Source organism: Salvia splendens, chromosome 12 (genome assembly GCF_004379255.2).
Source record: "Salvia splendens isolate huo1 chromosome 12, SspV2, whole genome shotgun sequence".
Classification (NCBI taxonomy): domain Eukaryota; kingdom Viridiplantae; phylum Streptophyta; class Magnoliopsida; order Lamiales; family Lamiaceae; genus Salvia; species Salvia splendens.
Genome location: NC_056043.1, coordinates 5,865,072 through 5,888,848, shown reverse-complemented (window position 1 = coordinate 5,888,848; position 23,777 = coordinate 5,865,072). Strand labels below are relative to the sequence as shown.

General features: G+C 34.4%; 3 protein-coding genes across 3 annotated transcripts; 2 read left to right on the top strand and 1 right to left on the bottom strand.

The window, feature by feature from the left end:
- The first annotated feature begins 8,431 nt into the window (after window positions 1-8,431).
- On the top strand, window positions 8,432-10,448 carry LOC121756828 (pirin-like protein). Its single transcript, XM_042152228.1, has 6 exons — window positions 8,432-8,595; window positions 8,682-8,731; window positions 8,840-8,878; window positions 8,985-9,013; window positions 9,507-9,673; window positions 9,792-10,448. Exons 1-6 carry the CDS (start codon window positions 8,495-8,497, stop codon window positions 10,294-10,296), a joined length of 891 nt encoding a protein of 296 aa, XP_042008162.1. The 5' UTR covers window positions 8,432-8,494; the 3' UTR covers window positions 10,297-10,448.
- A 440-nt stretch (window positions 10,449-10,888) lies between these two features.
- On the top strand, window positions 10,889-14,388 carry LOC121756944 (putative MO25-like protein At5g47540). Its single transcript, XM_042152382.1, has 11 exons — window positions 10,889-11,484; window positions 11,562-11,723; window positions 11,807-11,925; window positions 12,322-12,396; window positions 12,498-12,591; window positions 13,020-13,079; window positions 13,211-13,279; window positions 13,466-13,564; window positions 13,636-13,680; window positions 13,769-13,871; window positions 13,947-14,388. Exons 1-11 carry the CDS (start codon window positions 11,263-11,265, stop codon window positions 14,102-14,104), a joined length of 1,206 nt encoding a protein of 401 aa, XP_042008316.1. The 5' UTR covers window positions 10,889-11,262; the 3' UTR covers window positions 14,105-14,388.
- Window positions 14,389-16,943: 2,555 nt separating this feature from the next.
- LOC121757442 lies at window positions 16,944-21,555 on the bottom strand. The gene is made up of 10 exons (XM_042152990.1): window positions 21,511-21,555; window positions 21,346-21,418; window positions 20,633-20,960; window positions 20,359-20,534; window positions 20,038-20,104; window positions 18,583-18,667; window positions 18,418-18,490; window positions 17,779-18,106; window positions 17,504-17,679; window positions 16,944-17,199 (listed from the first exon to the last, which is right to left on the bottom strand). Exons 1-10 carry the CDS (start codon window positions 21,512-21,514, stop codon window positions 17,121-17,123), a joined length of 1,389 nt encoding a protein of 462 aa, XP_042008924.1. The 5' UTR covers window positions 21,515-21,555; the 3' UTR covers window positions 16,944-17,120.
- Window positions 21,556-23,777: the final 2,222 nt, after the last annotated feature.

The following is a 23,777-nucleotide window of genomic DNA, read 5'->3' as shown; positions in this document are numbered from 1 at the left end:
TTGATTGGTTGGCTTTTACCGAGCTGTAGGCTGGGGCCGAACTCTTTGGTTGTGCCGAACTGAACTCTTTAGTCATGCCGGACTGATACTCTTTAGTCATGCCGAACTGATACTCTTTCTTGGGCTTTAGGCTGATGGGCTTTACTGCTGTTGGGCTTGTTTAGTACGTACTCCATCATCCATCAACTTGCCAAGGTCAAACTTGGGTGCCTTCAAGATCTTCACTTTCCTGATGTACACATTTTGCAGGGGATAGATGCTTGAGGGGATAGATGCTTGAGGTGGCCTTTTCAATCTCTTTCCCAATTGATTCAGGAATGAACTTTAGAACCAATTCCTTCAGACTGCATGACTACGCTTGTGGTGGTTAGCCATGATCTCTCTCATCTTCCTCCAAATCTGACAAGGTACAAGCGAAATCTATACAAGCACGGTTGCTAGATAACCTAATGATGTTTCGTCATATGAATTATGGATAACATAAAGTTCAACACAAATGAAATGTCAACTGTATAAGCAAATTTTACAAGGTAATTTACCTGGCGGACTTTAAAGACTACATTGTGAATTACTTGAATTAAATTCTCTTATTGGTCACACAACCTTTTATAGGCTCTAATTCTAGTTATAAATGAAAAATATATTCTAATTATACTAATATCATTTTTATTTGATTTTCCATAATCTTTAATTGATTTCATTCTTTATTCTTACCATAACTTCATCTTTTGTCTTCTTGTTCTCCAATCAATTGATTTCCTCATTCCAACAAGGTTTAATATTACCAATGAAATCATAGGAAAAACCCAAGTAAGAACATGTTATAGTTATGCGTACCCAGAAATTAGTGAGAACATTCTTTCCATGAACGTCTTCAACTCTCAAGCGGATCTTCCTGTAGGCGAGATCCTCATCACCTTGAAGATCTGCCAAGGACGCCTCGATCGGACGGTGCTTGAGACCTTAGGATGCAATCTGATGAGATGAAATAATGCCATTAGCAACCAGACCAGAAAGCAAGATAAGGGAAAGCAAAACATTTTCTGCAGAAACTGAAATTTTCTACAACCATTACCGGTAACAAAAATAATTATAAAAATTCATATCATCTCAGAGATAAAAATAAAAATAAAAATAAATCAAAAACATACTCCTTTGTAAAACTACTTTTTGGCGTAACATATACTTAAAAATGAGCTTGAGCTTGATGTAAATGGTTGGAGATGGCCATAGACCACCTCCAACCATTCATCAAATCCCATTTTTTGTGTAAAAAACTTCTCCTATCATACGCCATACCCAAACCATTTTTTGGGTTTTTAATGAAACAATACCAAATTTAGAGTAAACACCAAAAATGAGTAGCTATTGCAAATATTTTTAAGGTATTGCATATCAGTCCTTATCATTATTTTGAGATGTTCAAAAAGCCGGCCATATTTTGATCATGTAGTATTAATGTAAATTAGCCTGCCATATTTTACACAAAACTTTTTTTTGAAATTTCAAAAACTTTTTTATTGAAAAATATTTAAATACTAGGATTAGCAAGCTATTGTGAGACTATCATATTAGTAAATTATGTTTTTTTTCAAGTATGTAATTAATAAATTTAAAAGTAGTGTAATATTTTGAATATAAAGTATATTTAATACAAAATATATTAATAAGAAAATTTTGTTTAATTTATAGAAATTATTCTTAAAATATTGTGGGATTAATATGTAAATTAAATAAGTATGGAGGCATAATTGAAAAAGTATAGATATGGAATATTTTTTTGGGTTTAAGTTTGGTGTAAATGATTGGAGTATAATTACTTTTTGGTGTGACCCAAACTCAAAAATGGGCTTGAGTTTGGTGTAAATGGTTGGAGATGGCCTTAACGTTGTTAGTTTTGTTCTGTATAATTAGTTTGATGTTAATAAAATAAAAATTGATATTGATATTGATAATGTTTCATTTTACAAAATTCATAAAAATCCAATCTTGATTTATCGACAGTCAATTTTGACGGTTCCGTAAAAAAAGATCGAATCGACAACAATTTTTTTTGTTTAGGAGCCAATTTTTAAAAAAAAATGAATATTTTGGACCACCTTCGTATTGTGGCCGTATGTTTATGACCAATTTTGACATTTTCTCAATAATATATCACTAGAAGTTTTTGAACAAAAACTTAAATACATTTGAGGAATTTTTATATTCTATCTGTCCCACAATAAGAGTCACATTTTGTCATTTTAGTCCGCCCCATAATAAAAGTCACATTTTAGTTTTACCATAAACGGTAAATAGGTCCCACATTCCACTAACTCGTTCCACTCACGTTCTATTATAAAATCAATATAAAAAAGTGGAACTTATATTCCACTAATTTTTCCAACTCACTATTCTTTACACTTCTTTAAATTCTTGTGCACACCAAATATGACTCCTATTGTGAGACAGAGGGAATATTGTTTTCAGACTTTTGTAATATTTAATTTAGTGCCCCATTCAGTAAACAATTAATTTGGGGAAATTGTTGTTGTACATAATAAGTAACCCAACTATAAAATTATCTCAAAATCAATAATATTTATAACATGTAATCCGGAGTATTCATTTATATCATTATATGGTATTTATTTGCCCCAGTTAATTTTAAGAAAAAACAAATATATTTTCCCCATATTTGCATATTCGCTTCAATTCAAAATTCTAAGTATGGCAGTGAAAGCAAATCAAATGCCAATTAATTGACAAGATCAAATGTGTTCAAGAATGAATCATTTCCATTTCTCTGTAAACAAAAATAAACTATAAATATAAATCCCTAAACCATAATATACACAGAAAATTTACGAAGGGAAAAGAAGTGCAATGAAGAAATATTTTTTGTTATTTCTTTTAGCGCAAATCTGCCTTTTTGGCGATGGATGTTTTCTCACATCAAAGCATCATGTCCATATCCTTAGCAATTTGCCTTCAAATTCTCCATCGTTAAAAGTTCATTGTGAATCTGGAGATGATAATCTCGGAGATCACTTCCTTTACCCAAACCAAGATTATCAGTGGAGTTTTTGTCCAGATGTTACGCCAACCACCGTATTTTTCTGTCGTTTTTTTTGGGGTAAAAAGAAACAAGATTTTGAAGTTTATCGGGAAAATTTCTTCAAGGCCAGACCAAATGAGTCGTGGTGGATAGCCAAGAGCGGTGGTATTTACTTTAGTAATCACTCCGAATATAATAGTGAAGCACAGAAGAAATATGATTGGAAAAATTAATCGGAGTTTTGTGGTAAATTGGCAATGTACGTATTTGAGACTATAGCGTATGAAATAATCATAATTTGAGCTATACTTACTTCTCTCTCTTTCAATCGTATTTGTAATTCAACACTGTGCCTATCTTAATAATCGCTTGTTCCATTTTTGGATTATTGGTTCATTTAGACGACAATTGATCGGTTAATCAAACCACAATCACTCCTAATATAACTCCTTTGTAGAAAACTGCGATTATAATAGAACAAAGTACATTCTGGTGCATATTCCGATTAACAATGCATACATTTTATATAAAAGATAAATAGGAAAAAATAGTTAAAAGTATTATTAATAAAAAATAAAAATCATCAAAAATTATAAACCAGCAATTTTAATAGAAAGATCAAAATAAAAAAAAAAAACTATTTTTCTTGGACAAATGTAGTGTAAGAATGCATGAGCAAACCTAGTCACTTAACTACGAAATTCAAATCTATACACTCAGCTCAATATAATCCGTCATAAGAATAATTTCGGAGGTAAAGAGTGTTAAGTAGTATTTGGTGTGTACATTAATATTGTTTTGATATTGATATTGTTTTAATGTAATTTTTCAAACCGAGCGGGTTCTTGGAAGTATTCTTAGGTACTAAAAAATGAATTTGTTAGAGTAGCCACATCCGTGCTCTTCTCCAAGAGCACTGATGTTGGCCCAGATCCACCTACACAATTTTAAGATTTGTACCAATTTCCCATGGTAGGTCATCCGTAATACGGAGTATTTAGATTTGGATGAGCTACGTCTTTCATTATTGTAATAGTATATGATATGCATCTTAAGAGCGTTATAGACGACCAGTAATAAACTGTTCATTAGAAACGACTCTATAAGTGTAAATGTCTTATATATTATGAAAGTGCTTCACATGTAAAATGAAAATTTTAACTTTTCATGATGAATGTTTTGTTAGATTATATACATTAACTACAATGACACATTACTTGAAATACAATGGAAATTGATTTTGTATATAATGATTAATGAGACATTACTTGAACTACCATGGATACAATGTGAATTAATTTGAAATATCAATGAAAATATTGCACTTCATAATAATATACTTATGTTGCACAACATATTGAACATACAATGAACATTTGCAAAGCCTATAATGGACAATTTGGCCACTAAATTGGATATATTCAATAAATAATTATATTATATTACGCGAGAATTAGGGATGTTTTAAACCAATTAATTAAGGATGTTGTATATCTTCTGAGCAATTTAGAATAAGTAAGGAAAAGAAAATCATACTTTAGTCTTTTGGGGATTACGGAATGCAATAAATAAGGATTGGATTTGATAAAATTATTATAATGCCTTTTAAATTTTTAGTAATTATCTTAATTTCACTTTACGTCCATTATATTTGATTACCTAATAGTCTAAAATGATTTTTTATTATGCATAAATATTAGGTTAAACCTATATCTATGGAGTACTCTATAATATAGTGGGTGGCAAAAATAACCGAAATCCAAATAATCGAATTAAACAAATACTATATCAGTAATCGAAACAATGAATTAAACCGAGCAATATATAACTGGTTGATCAATGGGAATTAATTTATTCCTTGTCCATTATTAGTGTGGAATAATTCGAAGCCGAGATCCTTTTCATATTGAGTTTCGTTTGTTATTTATTTTATTTTATTCTATTCTTAGTTAATAATCCATAAATATCATAATTTAAGGCTAGGTGAGTATACCAAACCCTGATCTTTAGAATTTGATTTAATTTATTGTTAATAAAATAATTTTGATTCTTAGCAAGATTGCATAAACGGCGTCCATCAGAGATGTATGTAATTTATATTAATGGGTTATTAGTTATCTAAATCATAAAATTTAATCAAATTTTGATTTATTCCATCAAAATTTAAAATTATAATAATAAATCATGAAGTTTCAATTTTCATCAATTGTCTCATCTATATATAAAATGTCGCCTTGTAATGATAATTAAAATGATTTTTTTCATTAAAAAGAGAAAATAAAAGATAAAAATACTTATTTCATAAAACACATCATTTTAAATATTACTAAAGATGACATTTTGCATATAGATGAGACAATTGAGAAAAACTAAAACTTCATAATTTAATATTTCAATCTTAAACTTAATTAATAAGATAAACCAGAATTTAATCAAATTTTATGATTTAATTAACTATTAATCCTATGTTAATTTATCACCTCAAAATCCATAGTACAAAATTATCTAGAACAATAAGCATTGCGTAAATAATTTGAATATCGTCTTATATTGACTTTATCGATTCTCAAATTGTTCTATTTCAGATTTTAAATAATTGTTTTTAGTTTTACATTCTATCCTTATCCTTATCCTTAATGTACAAATTATTACTCTTTTAATTTTGCATGCTAGAGATAAAAATATTTTGAACTAATCTCTACGTTGTGTTCGTCATGCTTTCGTTACATTGATGGCATGCAATGGGCAAATTCCATATTTATTGCTTAAGAGTAGATTGGGAATTGACCAATGACTTTCCAGTCCTTATTCAAACAGTACATTAGATTTTATTTATTTATTTTTATTTTTAGCTTGTAATTGCTTCTATCTAATTATCTATGTTGACTGTTTGATTTCATTGTCAACTCTAAATGCAACCACTTATTCTTGATAGACAATCGGCCATGTTATATGTTCCAATATTAATTTGTCTAATGGCAGTTTGTTACTGTTAATCATTTATTCTTTAACCCGATTCTAATTTCTAAGTGATAGAATGATTATTTACGACAAGAGAAAAGATAAATAGGGGATTCGTAATTAATTAGGGGCAAACACCCTTTTTTTTTTGCCTAAATTAAACGGAATCAAAACTGAATTTTCGTAAAAATGAAACTAAACCAAACTGAACTTCGAATAAAATCAAACTCGAAAAATTAAAAATCGAAAAACAATTGAAAACTGAACAAAACAAAAAAAACCTATTGTATAACAATATGTTCAACATCCAAAAAATAAAAAATCCTAAAATTCAAAAATCAAATATATACTACGTGTGTTACATACATATTTTCAACGGTGAAAAAGGACACAATTAAATTGGTTTACACTATGTTAAGTTGAACTTTTACCATGTAGGTATAAATTAATTATATAAATATATATATATATATATATATATATATATATATATATATATATATATATATTAATATTAAAAACAAGTTCGGTTTTTTAGATATCCAAACCAAACCTAAAAATCAAAATTTCTTAAAAAGAATAAAACTGAATCGAAATCCCAAAAAAATCGAACTAAATTTTAAAATTCGGTTTAGTTCGGTTCATATATTCAAATTTTGGATTTTTGCTAACCCTTTAATTAAACACTAACTTTTTCTTTTTTATTGTTATTATTTATTTTGTGATCAAGTTTGGAGTAGTATTATACGTGCTTTATCTCTTATTTTAAAGGTAAACCAATCGTTATTTAAACTGATTAACATGTAGTAACAATCAGGGAGTACTTATAAGTTATACGCAATAATCATCATCAAAACTCTGAAATTTGATGTTAATAAAACATACTTCAGATATTTTACCGACGCCTTATGTCAAACAAGACCTATCAAAATTTATCTTTAACCATATTTTACTGTAGTTTTAAGAGGTATATCCATATTCTTTTATGAATAGAAACGAATTGTATGGGAATTATGTATGAAGTCAATATTGAATTATATGCAAAATGACTTAGAAAATAGGGAACTATATATACGTATGCGGTGCGTGGCTAATGATGTGGCCTACTTCTTTAATTATGGTCGAAATTTAATAGATTTTCATTATAGCGTGGAACATGCTACCACTATTAATTCAGCTGTGCATTATGTATACATTGAATGGATTATCAGTTTTATATAATAGTAATAATTTAAAATCTATCACACCTACAAAAATCAAATTGCACGGCAACATTTGTGAAAATTTTTAAATGAATTGGTTTGTCTAAAAACTAAGGAATGAAAAGCAGTAGTTCTTCCTTATCCGATCATCTAAGTGAGTAATTAACTACAACCATCTAATTTGGTGTTATATTTACATTACATCAATCACATAGTTTTATCGATCTCATGCACTAAAGAAGTAGTATTAACTCAATTAATTAATTTGTCTGTCCGATTATAAAAGTTTCTACTACCTAAATGTTTATTAAAAGCTTTAAGTTTCAATTCAGTATTTAATTGTCGTGAATTTCGATTGTTGTTTTGCACTTAATTTACTGTGGAACTACATCGACACGATTCACTGAAATTTAATTAAAAATGGTAGAAACGAGAAGAATCAATATTAATGATATTTTAGTTTTTGAGGTGCACTTGGTGCGGCCTCTCATAGATCAAAATTAAAATCAAAATTAATGATATTGATTTGGAACAATTAACTAAAAAATAATTGTAGTAGTAAATTACAAATACCGATTTTATAAGTAAATCATAACTGAATGAAAATAATAAAATAACAACAAATATTTTGTTTGAAACAATCTTGTCATGACTTAGTCACTTGGGTATGAACTCGACAAACTGAATAAGTGTAGAAACTAAAAAGTACTAAAACACAATCATATATATTAAACATTTAAAAGCCTCACAAATAAACAACAAATTAAAGCATCAACGTGGATGCTTAATTTCCCGTATTCACAACTAGTATATACAGAAGAATAGAAGCTACTCACAATATAAACTTCCATTTTTGGTTTAAATGATTATATAACGAATTATACTTAGAGTCCAATACTTAATCTCGAGACAATATCATATAGGAGTATAAAATAATCTTAGATTTACAATAGAGTATTGATCTTTTCATATCAGAAAAAAATTAATCTAAGATATTATTATTGATGACGTAAGGGTTTGTTCATTTACACGATGAGAAAGGTCATAGGATGACGTAATCTGGGCGTCAGCATGACGTAAAATGTGGCAAATAAAACAAAGTGAAGGAAGAAGAATCCACAGCTGCGTGTCTGGCCCCACTCCTTGTCCCAAAATCAACTAACGGAACTAAACTCCTCCAACTATAAAAACCCGATGCATGAAGCCAAATTTTATACTCAATTCAAATTCACATCCCACTTCACAAAAGTATAAAATCCCCTCCAAAAAATATCAACAATACATATACACTAACATGTCCAACGTTGTCACCGATCCTCGCCCCGTTGTCAGAAAATTCCTGGCTCGGCCTCAGCACGAAGGCGTCGGCGCCACCGTCAGAAGAAGCATCGGAAGGTCAGACAACCTCAACTACTTCTTCATCAAATTTATCTTTTTTTGGCTATCAATTCTAAACTTGTGTTTTTTTTTTTAATTTGAAGATTTGAGCTGAAATACTTCGACCCTTTTCTTGTTCTGGACGAGTTCTCAGGTGTGGTTATTGTCTTATGTTTTCTTTATATATTTTTCTGATTTTTGTAGTTCTTGAATGATTTTGACTTGATTTCGTGTTGTAATATTTTTTGAAATGGGATTGCAGTTTCAGCTCCTGCTGGATTTCCTGATCACCCACATAGAGGTTTGTTCATCATTTTCCCCCTTTCTTTGATGATAATTGTTTTTATTTATTTATTTATTATTATGGTGATTAATAGCGATGTATCTCTGTTTTAATGGTATTATAGGATTCGAGACTGTCACCTACATGCTGCAGGTATAGAGCGACACTGTTTTCTAATGTGTATTGTTTGACATCATAGTTTTGACTAGAAAGAGTTTTTCTACAGTTGCTCTATCTACTATCTTTAAATAATTTCATGTTTTGAAAGGATCTTCTTGTCTGAATGCTAGTATATAATAATCCAACAGCATAAGCAAGCAACATTAGAAAATTAGGAGATGGACCATGTCATGATTTTGCCATAATGAATGGCTAGGAAAGCTGATCTTCAAGTTGTTTAAGTTGACAAATTAAATAATTAAATTGGATTTAAACATGCCTCAATCATCTACTTTCTCACCTTTCTAGTGGTTATCAATTTAGGCCGGCATGACAAAAGATTAGTTATGTTGTTTAGTTATGAATCTGTACTTATATTCTCGGGATAGTGTCATTTGAATTAGTCTTGGTCCCCCATTTGTAATAAAATTGATCAATTTAATCTCGAGTAACTGAACACTCAATATTATGTATACTGGTATGTCAGGGAGCGGTGACACACGAGGACTTCGAGGGGCACAAGGGCACGATCGAAGCCGGTGACCTACAATGGATGACCGCAGGAAGAGGTATTGTCCACTCAGAAATGCCTGCAGCAGAGGGAACTCAAAAGGGGTTGCAATTATGGATCAACCTCTCCTCCAAACACAAAATGTGAGTGCCCCATTACTCTCTCTACACTATGAAAAAGACAAACACCCTTCTTTCCTTGTCAATAGTGCTAGCAAGTGGAGTATCAAAAGTGGTCACACATTACTAACTTTATGTGTAGGATTGAGCCAAGGTATCAAGAAATGAAGAGCATAGATATAAAAGAAGCTTGTAGAAACGGTGTGGAAGTGAGAGTGATTGCAGGGGAATCATTGGGTGTGAAGTCAGAGATATACACAAGAACTCCCACCATGTTTCTTGACTTCACACTCAAGCCAGGGGCACACATTAGGCAGCCAATACCCCTGTCTTGGAATGCCTTTGTGTATGTTTTAGAAGGAGAAGGTGTGTTTGGGAAGGAGAGATGTTCGGCCGTGTCGGCCCACCACCTACTCCTCCTTGGGGAGGGCGACGGCCTCTACGCCTCCAACAAGTCGTCGAAGGCGCTGAGGTTTATTCTGGTTGGAGGCGAGCCGCTGGGGGAGCCCGTGCGCCAGTATGGTCCCTTTGTGATGAACACGCAAGAACAAATTGATCAAACTATTGAGGATTATGAGAATTGTACTAATGGATTTGAGAAGGCTAGGCAGTGGAAGTCTCAATCCAGTTTTGTATTTGGTTATTGATTTTGTTATGATCATCTCATTTTGTTGTTGCACGCATATATTCATAGTTAAGTGATAAAGATCATTATGTCGTGTGATATTTTTCTCTCCTAAATATTTCACAAAATTCCGTTTCTAGATTATGAAGTAACCATAATTTTTTTGGTTTTCTACACTATCTTTTCTCTCTCGTGTCTCCTCTATCAATAGTAAAAAAAATTATCTTGTTAAGTACAACCCTTCCCGAAATTGATATCCTCATCTTCAATTACTACAATATTTCCGTAATTATTCTAATACAACTGCCAATTTGTATAGAAATTATTTATATAGTTAATTTTATTTTTAAATAAAAAAATAATTATCTTATTTATAGTTCATTGGTTTTCTTATAAATGTTGCAGAATGATATCCAAACTTATTACGTTCAAATTTTATTTGCTCATTTGGATTTACACTAAACTATTATTATTGTTTTTGCTAACTTTATAAATGCTATGGTTTTATCTACAAATATTTTTTTTTATCTCAATATCATTTTCTGTTGAAGTGAAGCTTTGTTAAATTAAAATTTATATGCTAGAATTTAATTTGTCTAACTGAAGTATACTCCAAAATTTATGTATCTATTTCTAATCGATTGCAAATAATAATATTTCTTTCTAGTTAATAGTATTTCCTGATTGGCTCCTGAAATTTTGGAATCTGTGTTTCTCTTCGTTTGCCTGTGTCTCCGCAGATTTCTGAGGGATCTCCATTGTTTATGGCGTGGCTCACAATGCCATCCACAATCCAACCGAATTCCCGTATGCCTCTTCTACATTACCTTACCTCTTGACCCCATAATCACCCACACACCAAAGGGGAAAAAAGGAAGAAACAAAAAACAGAGAGCAAAACGGAAGAACGCGTCTTTCTCTCGCGTGGTATTTGGAATTCGCCATTCCAACGGGATCTCATTCCCCCGATCACTTTCTGGGGAACGTGATGCCGATCTCCACAAAGGAGGACGACGCTCCCAAGAAGACCACTCCCCCCATGAGTTTTAAGAAGCTCGTCCCCAAAATTCTCCGCACCAATTCCATGAAAAACCTCTTCAAATCCAAAAAACCCCGCCCTCCCGCCGACATCGTCCGCGATGTCACCAAACTCCTCATCTACGTCGATTCCGATTCCAACAACGCTACCAGCCCCAGGCGCAATGATAAGGTACCGTACCGATCAGATCTACGACATTGCTTTCGTGTTTTTTTTTAAAAATAATATATGAACACTTTTGATTGCAGCTGGCGCAATTGGATGCCGATATCAGGGAGCTGAAATCGATTCTGTACGGAATTGAGGAATCGGAGCCTGTTGCAGAAGCTTGTGCGCAATTGACTCAGGAGTTCTTCGCCGGCGACACAATGCGGCTGCTCATTCGCTGCCTCCCCAAATTAAACTTCGAGGTAACACACTTTTACGATAACGATGCTTCTGTTTTTGGATTGAGTTTTTGTGATCGCATGTACATGTTTTTTTCTCTGTGAAGACTCGCAAGGATGCAACGAGAGTGGTTGCGAATCTGCAAAGGCAACCTGTTCATTCACGGTTGATTGCTTCTGACTACTTGGAAAAGAACATTGATCTTTTGGACGTTATGATCACTGGGTGAGTAATTCACACATGCATTCTAGTATAGTTCAGATTGATGCTATTTAGAGCTTTCTATAACTTTCATCTTCGTATCGATGTATGGAGACTTTACTGCGTTCACTTGCTTCATGAATTATCATAATTTCATAACGCAGATGAAACTGGTGAATGTCCCTTCTTTTACTAGAATATCTCTCTTTTTTCTAGTATATGTGAAATGCTGGTTTTACATTACATTTTTTAGCCTCTTACTGCATTTATGTGGAATGCTAGTGTATGGAGCATTCACTTGCTTCCTGAATTATCATAATTTCATAAGAATCGTTGCCTTTTCTGCAGATGAAACTGAAGAATGTTCCTCTTTTTTCTACTTATATGCAAAATGCTGGTTTTACATTACATTTTTTACAGGCACGAAGATCCTTCCGTAGCTCTGCATTACGGAGGGATGTTAAGGGACTGCCTAAGACATCAGGTGGTCGCTAGGTAAGAAGCTTAACAATTTAGACATTCCGAGTCATTTTTTTGTCATTCAGATGCCACTCTCTCATTCATTCCATGAACTCTTAATCTTTCTTTGCTCGCAGTTATGTTTTGAAGTCAGCCCATATGAAGAAGTTTTTCGACTACATTCAACTTCCAAATTTTGATGTTGCTTCAGATGCTGCTACTACCTTTAAGGTTATCCATTATGATTTCAGTATCTGTGTGTTTCCCTGACTAATTCTATGCTATGAATTTATCATCACTTAAGATTTTGGTGATACTAGCTATGGAGTAGTTGTTTTTTGGATTTTTTATGGTAGTCTTATATCTTTAGTGGAAAAAAACTGTTTATCAAACCTTTCACTTACATATATGGTCTATGTTCATAGTATTCAGGGTATTTACATTTATATTATTGCAATAAGTAGCCAATTTTATCCATCCATGTTTGTAAACACCTTAGTGCAATAATTTGGTGCAGGTATGCCGTATGTATATTTGGTTGATAGACCATATAGATTTCTGGATGTGCTTTTAGTAATATGTGATGTATATGTCATACCTTTGCATTCTTAATAGTATGAAACGATTGAAGTTATATATTTTCCTGATATATATTCCAGGAGCTCATGACACGGCATAAGTCCACTGTTGCAGATTTTCTCACCGAAAATTATAGTTGGGTATGGTTTTCTTTTCCCTGTTTAGCTGTTGTAAATTTAATAGGAAGTAGTAAATGAGCTTCTTGCTTCTGTTTGTGAAATTTTCCCAAAGGTTTAAGTACCCTACATTTATCCTAATGTTTTCTCCGTAGTTCTTTTCTGATTTCAACTCAAAGTTGCTGGAGTCTCCAAACTACATGACCCGTCGCCAAGCTATCAAGGTATAGAGTTTCCTAAGAATCATCCTTTTCTGTTTCGAAACGATTGGCAACTTTTGCTTTCGTGTATTTTCAACCCTATACCGGCTCCGTATCTCCATTAGACTAAGAGTGATAAAATGACTACTAATGTTGATCTTGCTGTAAGGTTTAAGACATTTGAGACTAATGATAACTCTTGCTTTTCAGCTTCTAGGAGACATGTTGCTTGATAGATCTAACTCCGGGGTCATGGTGCGTTATGTCAGCTCCAAGAACAATATGAAAGTTCTCATGAATCTAATGAGGGTAACATCTCTTTAACCTCTGAAAGCTTCCATTGATGATATTACAACATCTAAAGTTGGTGTTTGTTGCAGGAAACACACAAGTGCATTCAAATCGATGCATTCCACGTGTTCAAGGTATCGATCACCCCATACCCTGAACACTAGCTAGTCATACTATAATCAGTTTTGTGGTGTACTCGTGCTAACTCAGCCATGTTTGCAGCTGTTCGTGGCGAACAAGAACAAGCCTGCTGATATCATCAACATACTCGCTGCCAACAGAAACAAACTCCTGCAGTTTTTTGATGGCTTCAACACCGAGAAAGGTAAACCAGGTGATCTAACATAACAATGCAACATGCTGTAAGAATGATGAGGCTAAGTAAGGATTTGTTGTGCAGAGGATGAGATGTTTGCGGCAGACAAAGCTCAGGTGGTTAAGGAGATCAGAGAACTTGTGGCGACAGCTCCGGTGGGATGTTCCGGGGAATTGTTCAAGCCCATCGCAGGCCAACTTGAGCAATCTGTTGGAGCTGTTCATACAAGAAAGTGCCAATAAGAATGTGTTTGTAGATAGTTGAAAGTTGGCAAAACTTACTCATACTTCCACAGAATTCAAGTATGAGCTTTTCTGGAGATTCAGCTTAAGATTTTGATTCTTTAATAGGGAAAAAAAAAGAAAAGGAAAAAAAAAACTCTCCTGCTATGTGTGTTTTAGCAGCCTAGCAGGGCTACACAATTTTGAACCAGTATTGTTACCATATTTACAGAGATAATTATTTTTTTTTTCACTTCCTAAAACACATGAACTGATGAACACAATCCCTTACTCTTTTTCCGAATTAAATGAGTACGTAAAAAATCAATTCAGAATTACAGAGTTATTAATTAATGTAATTAGAACTATCATGATATAATGAGTAAAACTAAAATTATTAGATGCACTGATGTACATTATAAAAGAAAGTGTCGCTCAAAACAATACTTATAATTTTTAGCTTAATTATTCGCTGTGTAACAAAGCCATTTTCAGAAGAATTGGGTTTTGTAAAATGATTGTTTCGTTTTTAGAATTTAGAATCCAGCGTTACTATCTACCTATGCAAACATAATTACATGGCTGACTTAGTCCCGAAAAGTCTAAATTTTGGACGAAATTTGATATTTCCATGAACTTCAAATTTATAGCATAAATCATATTTGTAGGTTTTGTAGTGAATTTTTCACAATTGAAATTCCCACAAAATTTAGGAAATATTTTTAAATTCAAGCAACACGCAACGCGACTCGTCGTTCCTAAACTACATAATACGGCGTGCCATGTCAAATCCAATTTAGGAGAACATCTAACTTGTGAGAACTTCGCTACTTGCTAAAATTCATGATATTGTATGAATGATAGTAGTATTATTTTTATGTAAAATTGATAAACTAAAAAATTAAAAATAATTGAAATATGTTAGTTAAAAATGAATAAATAGAAAACAGATAGAGGAAAAGAAAGAAGAATAAAAAGTGGCGGCACATATTATATAACAATAAATAATCAAAATATATTTGAAGTCTAAAGAAAGTGTATCAAACTAAAATTTAAAAATGGCTACTATTTTAAAAGGTAATGACGATGTTTTTAGGGATATTAACATCTAATATCATGAAACTTTCAAAAAGTTGGATTTTTCCCACGAACTTTAAAATTGTCAAATAATATCACGAACTTTACCCCGGGTTTGTTTTTTCCCACGAATGAAAAAATTCCCACAAATAATATTATGATACGGATTTTTTTTCGTAATTTCTCGATAATAATTTTGAGAGCTCCAAGTTTTTCAATATTTGAAGATAGTCTTTCTTGAAGCACACCCTCCAAAATTGTTTTTCAATCTATTAAAATAACATGAATTTTTTCATTCGTGGGAAAAAACAAACCCGTGATAAAGTTCATGATATTATTTGTCAATTTTAAAGTTCGTGGGAAAACCCAACTTTTTAAAAATTTCATAATATTAGATGTCAATATCCCATGTTTTTATTATTATTTGTATAGGATTTATGAATTTCCCCTTCATACTAGTATATTAGTACTTTTTTTTCATTTTGTAATTGAATGATCGTTTCACGGTTTCATTTATTTACCTTCTTCTTCTCAATAAATCTCATCGGTTGACGCCGCCTGTCGGAACACCACCGCCGCCGTTATCTTTAATCGGTAAGCTCATAAAGTTCCTATCTTGCTTTACTTTTCGCTAAATCGGCATTGATTTGATTCTAAAATTCAAGCATTGAATTTGAATGGTAAAATCGAAAATCAAAAGGAACCCTAATTGTTGATGGTCTGGGATTTGACAGATAAAGCGTTCTAATAAGGAGTACATGTCGATGTTTCCATCTCTTTCTCAACAACTTATTTGCTCAGCTTCTTATGAAGAAGAGCGATGCATCTATGTATATAGAGATAGATATCAGTTAATTCTACATTGATTTGTGTTGTGCCTAATTTGTGAACAAGCACTACTTGTTATGACACTTTAACTGCTGAGTGCTGTAAACCCAAATGGCTAATCTTATTAGTTATTATGCATTAAAACCTCTTATTGTATATTGCTTTAATGTGGGAAAGTGATTCATTTTTCTGCTATGTTTACTAATTGAAGGAGGAAGATTTGAGATGGTAGTATGTTTTGAGGCTACACCTAAAAAGATCGCAGCTACGACAGCGTTCTTCCTTTTTGGTTGCTCGTTATTTGGATATGGTTTGCACCTTTCTCATGTCAATGTTGCTCCTCAACAAGCTCGACTTCAAGCTCGGAATGATTACATTAGAGCGAGATTGAAGAAGCTACACGGGAAATAATTCGTTCTAGCCCAGTGAACGGTACAACACCTAAAGTAAGTTATAAAGCTGTGCTTTTATTTTTAGTGTTTGAATCTTATAAAGAATACATAGGGCTTCATCAAACATATAGTAGTACTACTTTTTTTTTAAATCTGCTTAGTGGTTCTTTTTGAAGTTTGGTTGATATAAGCACATTTACAGCAGTAATGTAAGTTTACACACTTTGCTATGAATGAAAGCGCATTGCATCTGCTCCCTGTTGGAGCTTGTTGTTCGGCACTTTGCTATGAATGTAAGCGCATTTCATCTGCTCTCGGTTGGAGCTTGTTGTTCAGCACTTTGCTATGAACGTAAGCACATTTCATCTGCTCTCGGTTGGAGCTTGTTGTTCGGCACTTTGCTATGAACGTAAGCACATTTCATCTGCTCTCGGTTGGAGCTTGTTGTTCGGCACTTTGCTATGAACGTAAGCACATTTCATCTGCTCTCGGTTGGAGCTTGTTGTTCGGCACTTTGCTATGAACATAAGCACATTTCATCTGCTCTCGGTTGGAGCTTGTTGTTCGGTTAACAATATTCATAACTCAGCACCAAAAAACATAACAATCAAGCCAAAAAAGGATCTAAAACATGAATATCAAGAAAGCAACAATCTATAACTATTAGCAACCTCAACCAACTAATATGGTTTCCCTCACATAAAGGAAAGGAAAGGAAAAGAAAAGACAACACTTCAAATTTAACTACTTGCACCCTTTCCTTTCTTCTTCTGAAGTTTCTTCATGTAAAATTCCAATTCTTTGCCCTCCAAAATATACCTATTTCCAGAAGAAGAAGACAAAACATTTAAATAAATCTTTAAAACAATGCTTAAGATAAAAATCTAAAAACTGGTTAAGAATACATGAAACACAACATAATTAAATGGCTCGAAACATAAACGTTCACAAAAAAAGAAACCCTGCTAGATTCACATTTAATTCATATAATTTGGACTACAAATAATGCTAATGATATGAAACCAATCACGGCAGACCCATCACCCGCACAAATCTTATTGCCTTAATGCAGGTTGTAATCAAACATGTATAGCCTAGAAAAATTCACGTGTAAAACACGTACCCGTCACATCGGCCGCACTGGCCAGGACGAGAGGCAATTGCTGCCAATAGACGACCACCACCAAATTGTTCTTCAATATGTGCGTCGATCTTTCGGTCCTGTTGACGTTTCTCTAGTTTTCTCTGAACATGGTTGCTTTTCTTTACCTCCTCAGTAGCAGCAGCCTCAGTGATTTCCTAAACCAGGAAAGAGCTAAAGAATTAATACTGCTAATTACAATTTCCAATCCATTAATAAAAATAACAGGTCGGGCAAAGCAGTATACAGTGATATACCTCCCCTTCCTTCTTGGCAGCAGCCTTCTTCTTGCGACCGATTTCAACTCCATAGTGCTGTAGGTACCACTGCTTGAATGGTGCAGCATCAACTTGAACAATAGCACCCTTGACCAGAGTTTGTGTTCTGACCAGCTCATTGTTTGATGCATTGTAAACCACATCCAGAATACGGGTCTTTCGGGTTACGGCTTCACTACCCCAAGAATAGTTTCCTGTATCCAACCTCAAGGCACGCCACTTCACATTGCCTCCCCGAACTCTCACCCTTCTCACAGTCTTGTTGCTCGACAACTTTGTGTTAGCCGGTTGCCTTCCAAGCTCATACCTAGCGGCACACAATGGTTATAGCTCACTAGAGCTCTCTGTGCATATGCTTCATATATAGACTAATTTTTAAAATATTCAAAATTTTAGAGCAGATACCTAATAAGCACTATATACAAATATAATTAAAATAGAACACAAGTTATAGCATAATCAACTGTTTTTTTTCAAAATGCCAGTATTATTTCCGATCAATAGACTTGCATCAAATAATTATGCAGCCCTAACTAATCGATCTATGCAAACTTGCAGCGAGTAAGCAATTCAGAAAACATTGATAAAATTCAATAAAAAAACTGAATCAAACATTACTTTCGCTTCTTCCTCCACGCCTTCTTCTTTCCTCCAGTTGCACGCCTCTTGTGCATCGAATCCCGTGAGATACCTGCGAAAGGATAGCATTTTCTAGCGAAATCAATCAGCGACGAATTGTAACGATTGGATGTACTCAAAGTGAAAGAAAAACAATGTTATTACCCATGATTGACTGACAGCTCGGCCGGATTAGGGTTCCGACGTGGAGTAATATGCAGAGCAGCAACCGTCTTCTTCTTCGTCTAACCTAATATTCGTATCCTGCACTTTATAACTTGTTAGTGGGCTCTTTTCTTGGGCTGAGCTGAATTTATTTAAATAAATGAATATATTTATTTATTAGTAATATAAAATACTAGGAGTAATATAGTAGTATTGATATTACAAACATGACTTTTTTATTAATTACTAGTACTTCTCAAGATACCGATTATTCATGAATTAATTTAAATTTCCTACTGATTTTAATTGATTAATATATTTTCTAAGAATTAAATAGTCCAAACTTTTTTTATTCTATAAATCACTCCAACTAGTTAGTTTATATAGTATAATAACTATTTTTGGCCTTCTCGATACGATATTATCAACATAGGTACTCCTGTGACATGATTTATTTGCAATAATAATAAGTCGGTAGTAACACTTCTAGCAAATCAATTATCAATTTTCAACATAAGAAGGTACTATATGATTGTGAAAAATACATATGATATTATAATATATGAAGCAATACATAATGAGCCAAGACCTCTTATATTAATAATCGATAAGCAAACGTAATATTGTCGGATTGATACAGAAGCCTTTCATAATAGATTGTTCAAATTTATTTAGATTATGAAATTCATTATTCTACAAGAAACTGTATAATAATAATAATAATAATAATAATAATAATAATAATAATAATAATAATAATAATAAAAATCTGCAGGCATATTAACTACTATTACAAAGAAGGAAGTTTGACTTATTTTACTCAAGTTATAATAATAAGAAGAAGAAGAAGGCAAATCATGCGACAAAAAAAGTATTCCCGTTAAATAAAAAATTAGATTTGAAGGTTCAAATCTACTGAAATCGTGTTTTTAAAACGCTTCCAACAATATTGATGCAAGAGTTATATATAGCACTAATGGAAGTGGCGGTACAAAAGCAGCCAACAAAATCATAAAATACATATATTTAAAACTAAGAATGGAACTTAGTTTAATGGTAAGCCATTAGCCATACAATGGCTGGGCAATTGACCTTTTTAAAGATTTTAATCAAATTTGTCATTTTGTTTGTTTCTTTTCGACTTTAATCAAAGAAAAGTATGAATATTGATGGAAAGCGCGCACACAAAATATACAGCTTCGAAAAAGAATTGCTAAAAAAATACAGTACAAGAAGATAAAGAGATTTTTGACAATAAAATAAGGGATTAAACTTTCGTAATTACTCTTACCAAAAAAGGATCTTGATAAGTTAGTTAATCGCAACAAAGAGGAATAACAAAATATCGATAACTAAAAAACATGATCATATCAAAAAAAGCAACGGTATTGTCATGTTCAAAGCAATTAGTCGGCTCTCCCTTGCACATGAAGAAATGATAATTTAACTGCTTGCACCCTTTCCTTTCTTCTTCTGAAGTTTCTTCATGTAGAACTCCAATTCTTTGCCCTCCAAAATATACCTATATCCAGAAAGAAAGAAAAAAAAAAGACATTTAAAATCAAATTTGAAAACAATGACCAAGAAGCATAAAAGTGGAGTAACAAAAAGAACTCCCCGCAAGATTGCCATTTAAAATCACAAACTACAAACAATGCTAATGAAACCTAACACAGCATACCCATCATCCGCACAATGAACAATCTTATTGCCTTAATGCAGGTTGTAATCAAACTCGTAAAGTTTAGTAAACAGCTTTAGGTGTAAAACACATACCCATCGCATCGGCCACACTGGCCAGGGCGAGAGGCAATTGCTGCCAACAGACGACCACCACCAAATTGTTCTTCAATATGCACGTCAATCTTTCGGTCCTGCTGACGTTTCTCTAGTTTTCTCTGAACATGGTTGCTCTTCTTTACCTCTTCAGTAGCAACAGCCTCAGTGGTTTCCTAAACCGGGAAAGGGCAAAAGGATTAATACTGCTAATTATAATTTCCGAAAGGCAGGTCAGGTAAAGCAATATATTGCGCATGTAGCAAAGATATACCTCTCCTTCCTTCTTGGAAGCAGTCTTCTTCTTGCGGCCGATTTCAACTCCGTAGTGCTGTAGATACCACTGCTTGAATGGTGCAGCATCAACTTGAACAATGGCTCCCTTGACCAAAGTCTGTGTTCTGACCAGTTCATTGTTTGATGCATTGTAAACGACATCCAGAATACGGGTCTTTCTGGTTACAGCTTCACTACCCCAAGAATAGTTTCCTGTATCCAACCTCAAGGCACGCCACTTCACATTGCCTCCTCGAACTCTCACTCTTCGCACAGTCTTGTTGCTCGACAACTTTGTGTTGGCCGGTTGCCTTCCGAGCTCATACCTAGTGGCACACAATGATTATAACTACTGAAACAACATTACCATTGACATAGCTCCATAGATCTAGATATGGTTCAAATTAATCAGAATTTAAGAGTACTAACACATGATATATTTAGTAATTATAATTGTACAAGACGCTGCACACCAACAGTATCTGGAGATAATGGATTGATTATATTTTTTCAAAATGCTTGGATATCCGCAACAGTGAACACCAATGCACAAATTTTATAAAATTAATACTGCAACCCCAAATAATCGATCTATGCAAGCGAATAACTCAATTAATCAATTCGGAAAACACTAATTAAATTCAATAACATATAAATTGCCGAAAGGAAAAAGGTAGAGAACTGAATTAAGGAGAAAGGAGAGAACATTACTTTCGCTTCTTCCTCCACGCCTTCTTCTTCCCTCCAGTTGCACGCCTCTTGTGCATGGAATCCCGTGAGATACCTGCGAAAGGAGAGCATTTTCTCGCGAAATCAATCAGCGACGAATTGTAACGATTGGATGTACTCAAAGTGAAAGAAAAACAATGTTATTACCCATGATTTACGGCTTGGTTCCGACGCAGCAGAAGGGAAGGAAATGCTGATATTTAAACTCTTAGCTAAAAAAACATAACCAATATAATTACAATTATATCCCTATACTATTTACAAATAGCATAATGGCCCAAAATCTATGTCTCATTTCTCTACGTGAATGAATACTCCGCTGGCGAGGTCCTTTTCTGAAATTCCCTCCTTTTCCGGAAGATCACTGAAATTGATAAGAAAGCTCAAACACAATCAACTACGAATATTTACTCTGATTTTGAGGAGAGAACCAGCCTGCAGAGGTTCAATTCATCTCTTCCGATGTCACTTTGCCTTAGGTCATTTTCCGTTACGAATAAATTCACGCAGTGTTGTCTGTATTGCTTGCCTATTTCGCTTGTTTCAATTTCATATGATTGATGGCTATTTCTATTGCTTCTGTTTTAGAGAATTAGTTACGATTTTGAAATTTGAATCAAACGCTGAAATTTGGAGTGAAGTTAGAAATTAAGAGTTTCTATGGGAAGGCTTGGCAGAGGAGTAGTGTACTTACTACCTAGGTTTAGCAAGTTTGGGTCTGAGCAACCACATTTTATGAGGTCATTTCAGTTAACTTTATCGGCTTTGCATATGATGGTTAGGTTGCTTGTTCTGGCTTGCACAGCTTGCCTGTTGATTGCCAATGGATGCTGTGATTAAAGGTGATCTTGAAGCAGGAAAGCCAGTTGGTGGATATGAGATAGGCAAGGAAGGTGGATGATGGACTGCTACCGATGCTCACCCCTACCTGCCTCAGTCGGAAACTTATCTAACGTGCAGGTCGAGTTCGTGTTTACTGTGGAAATCGCTCTTGGATCGGTTTAAGGACTGAAACACCTACAGGTTCTTTCCACAAGGAAGCATGGTCTAGTTAGAGCTGTGAACTTAGACAAGATGGCTTTTGTTGCACTACCATGTGGGATTGGTATTCTGGATGGGGTGTTGAGATTTTGGCTCTGACTCAACTTGAAAGGATTGGATCCGTGCTTCCGGTCCCCTTGTGATGTAGAAACTGCTGGATTGATAGATGATTGTGAGGGTTTAAGTACTGTCTCAAAAGGTGAAGTGGCATGCATCCTTGTGGAAAGTATGCATTAACAATTCAGAAGCTGTGGATTATTTGGCTGAATGTTATGGACTCTCTCAAACCGATAGGCGATGATGGTGAAAGCGTACCTTTTTCAAGGAAGAACGGCGTGTAGTAACAATGGCAACATGTTAAGGCCTTATTACCTCAACGTGATCGGCGGCGGGGTTGCGCGGCGATCCAACGATAACTCCGGCGTCCTACACAGGATCGGCGGCGTCTTCTAGCAGCGGCTGTGCGCGGAGGATTCTCCGTCGGGCAGCGGCGAACTAGGTTTAGATAAACTCACGTATTTTGTGGGCAAATATTGTAATTCTCATTCATCCGTAACTTGATAAACAAAGCCCTATTTATAGACTAAGGACCCTAGGGTTGGTTCGACTTCTAAACCTAATGCATCTCGGGAAAGAACCAACAAAGAAAACCCGAAACGGAGCTTATAGATATGCTCGACTCATTAAAATAACTAAGTTACCAAAAATAAGAAAGACATAAAAGGAAATAAAATCTAAAAGGAAAAAGAGAATCCTAATTCTACTTCGCGACGTAATCGCCGAATCGGAGAGGCGCGCGCCGAACTCTTCTTCCCCTTGTTGTCGCGACCGACGTCTGCATGTCGTTCTCGCCTCTCGCTGATCTTCCCTCCGATCTCTCGACGTCGCCATGCAGATTTTCGGCGTCGCCATGCAGCTCGGCATTGTGCTCTTCGGCGTCGCGCAGCTCGGCATCGTGCAGCTCGGCGTCGCGCAGCTCGGCGTTGTGTTGATGCGGTGGTTGCCTGGGAATCGTATCAACTCCCCCCTCCATAGCAACCTCCTTGTCCTCAAGGAGCACATTTGGAAACTTGCGCTGCACTAGTTCCAGCGGTTCCCACGTCGGCGACTCAGTTCCATCGGACCAACGAACCAACACATGCTCCAAGGGTCGATCATCGTGCCATAACATGCGTCTGTCCAACACCCGGACCGGATAGACAACCGGCCGATCTCCAAAGAATTCAGACGGCAGGTCCATGCCCATTCCCGAGTCGTTGCCTGCCACAAACGCGCGAAGGAGGCTCACATGAAATACGTTGTGGATCCTACTCCCTTCCGGCAAGCGCAATCGATATGCAACTGGTCCAATACGCTCTAATACCTCAAACGGG

Excerpts from the sequence above, each read along its gene's own strand:
- LOC121756828 (XM_042152228.1), top strand. The coding sequence starts at position 8,495 with ATGTCCAACGTTGTCACCGATCCTCGCCCCGTTGTCAGAAAATTCCTG. Across the intron at positions 8,879-8,984 it reads TCCTGATCACCCACATAGAG|GATTCGAGACTGTCACCTAC; the intron begins GTTTGTTCATCA and ends ATGGTATTATAG. Across the intron at positions 9,674-9,791 it reads CTCTCCTCCAAACACAAAAT|GATTGAGCCAAGGTATCAAG; the intron begins GTGAGTGCCCCA and ends CTTTATGTGTAG.
- LOC121756944 (XM_042152382.1), top strand. The coding sequence starts at position 11,263 with ATGCCGATCTCCACAAAGGAGGACGACGCTCCCAAGAAGACCACTCCC. Across the intron at positions 13,080-13,210 it reads TCACCGAAAATTATAGTTGG|TTCTTTTCTGATTTCAACTC; the intron begins GTATGGTTTTCT and ends TTTTCTCCGTAG. Across the intron at positions 13,280-13,465 it reads CCCGTCGCCAAGCTATCAAG|CTTCTAGGAGACATGTTGCT; the intron begins GTATAGAGTTTC and ends CTTGCTTTTCAG.
- LOC121757442 (XM_042152990.1), bottom strand. Across the intron at positions 18,491-18,582 it reads GAGCTGTCAGTCAATCATGG|GTATCTCACGGGATTCGATG; the intron begins GTAATAACATTG and ends ATCCTTTCGCAG. Across the intron at positions 17,680-17,778 it reads CTGCCAAGAAGGAAGGGGAG|GAAATCACTGAGGCTGCTGC; the intron begins GTATATCACTGT and ends TTCCTGGTTTAG.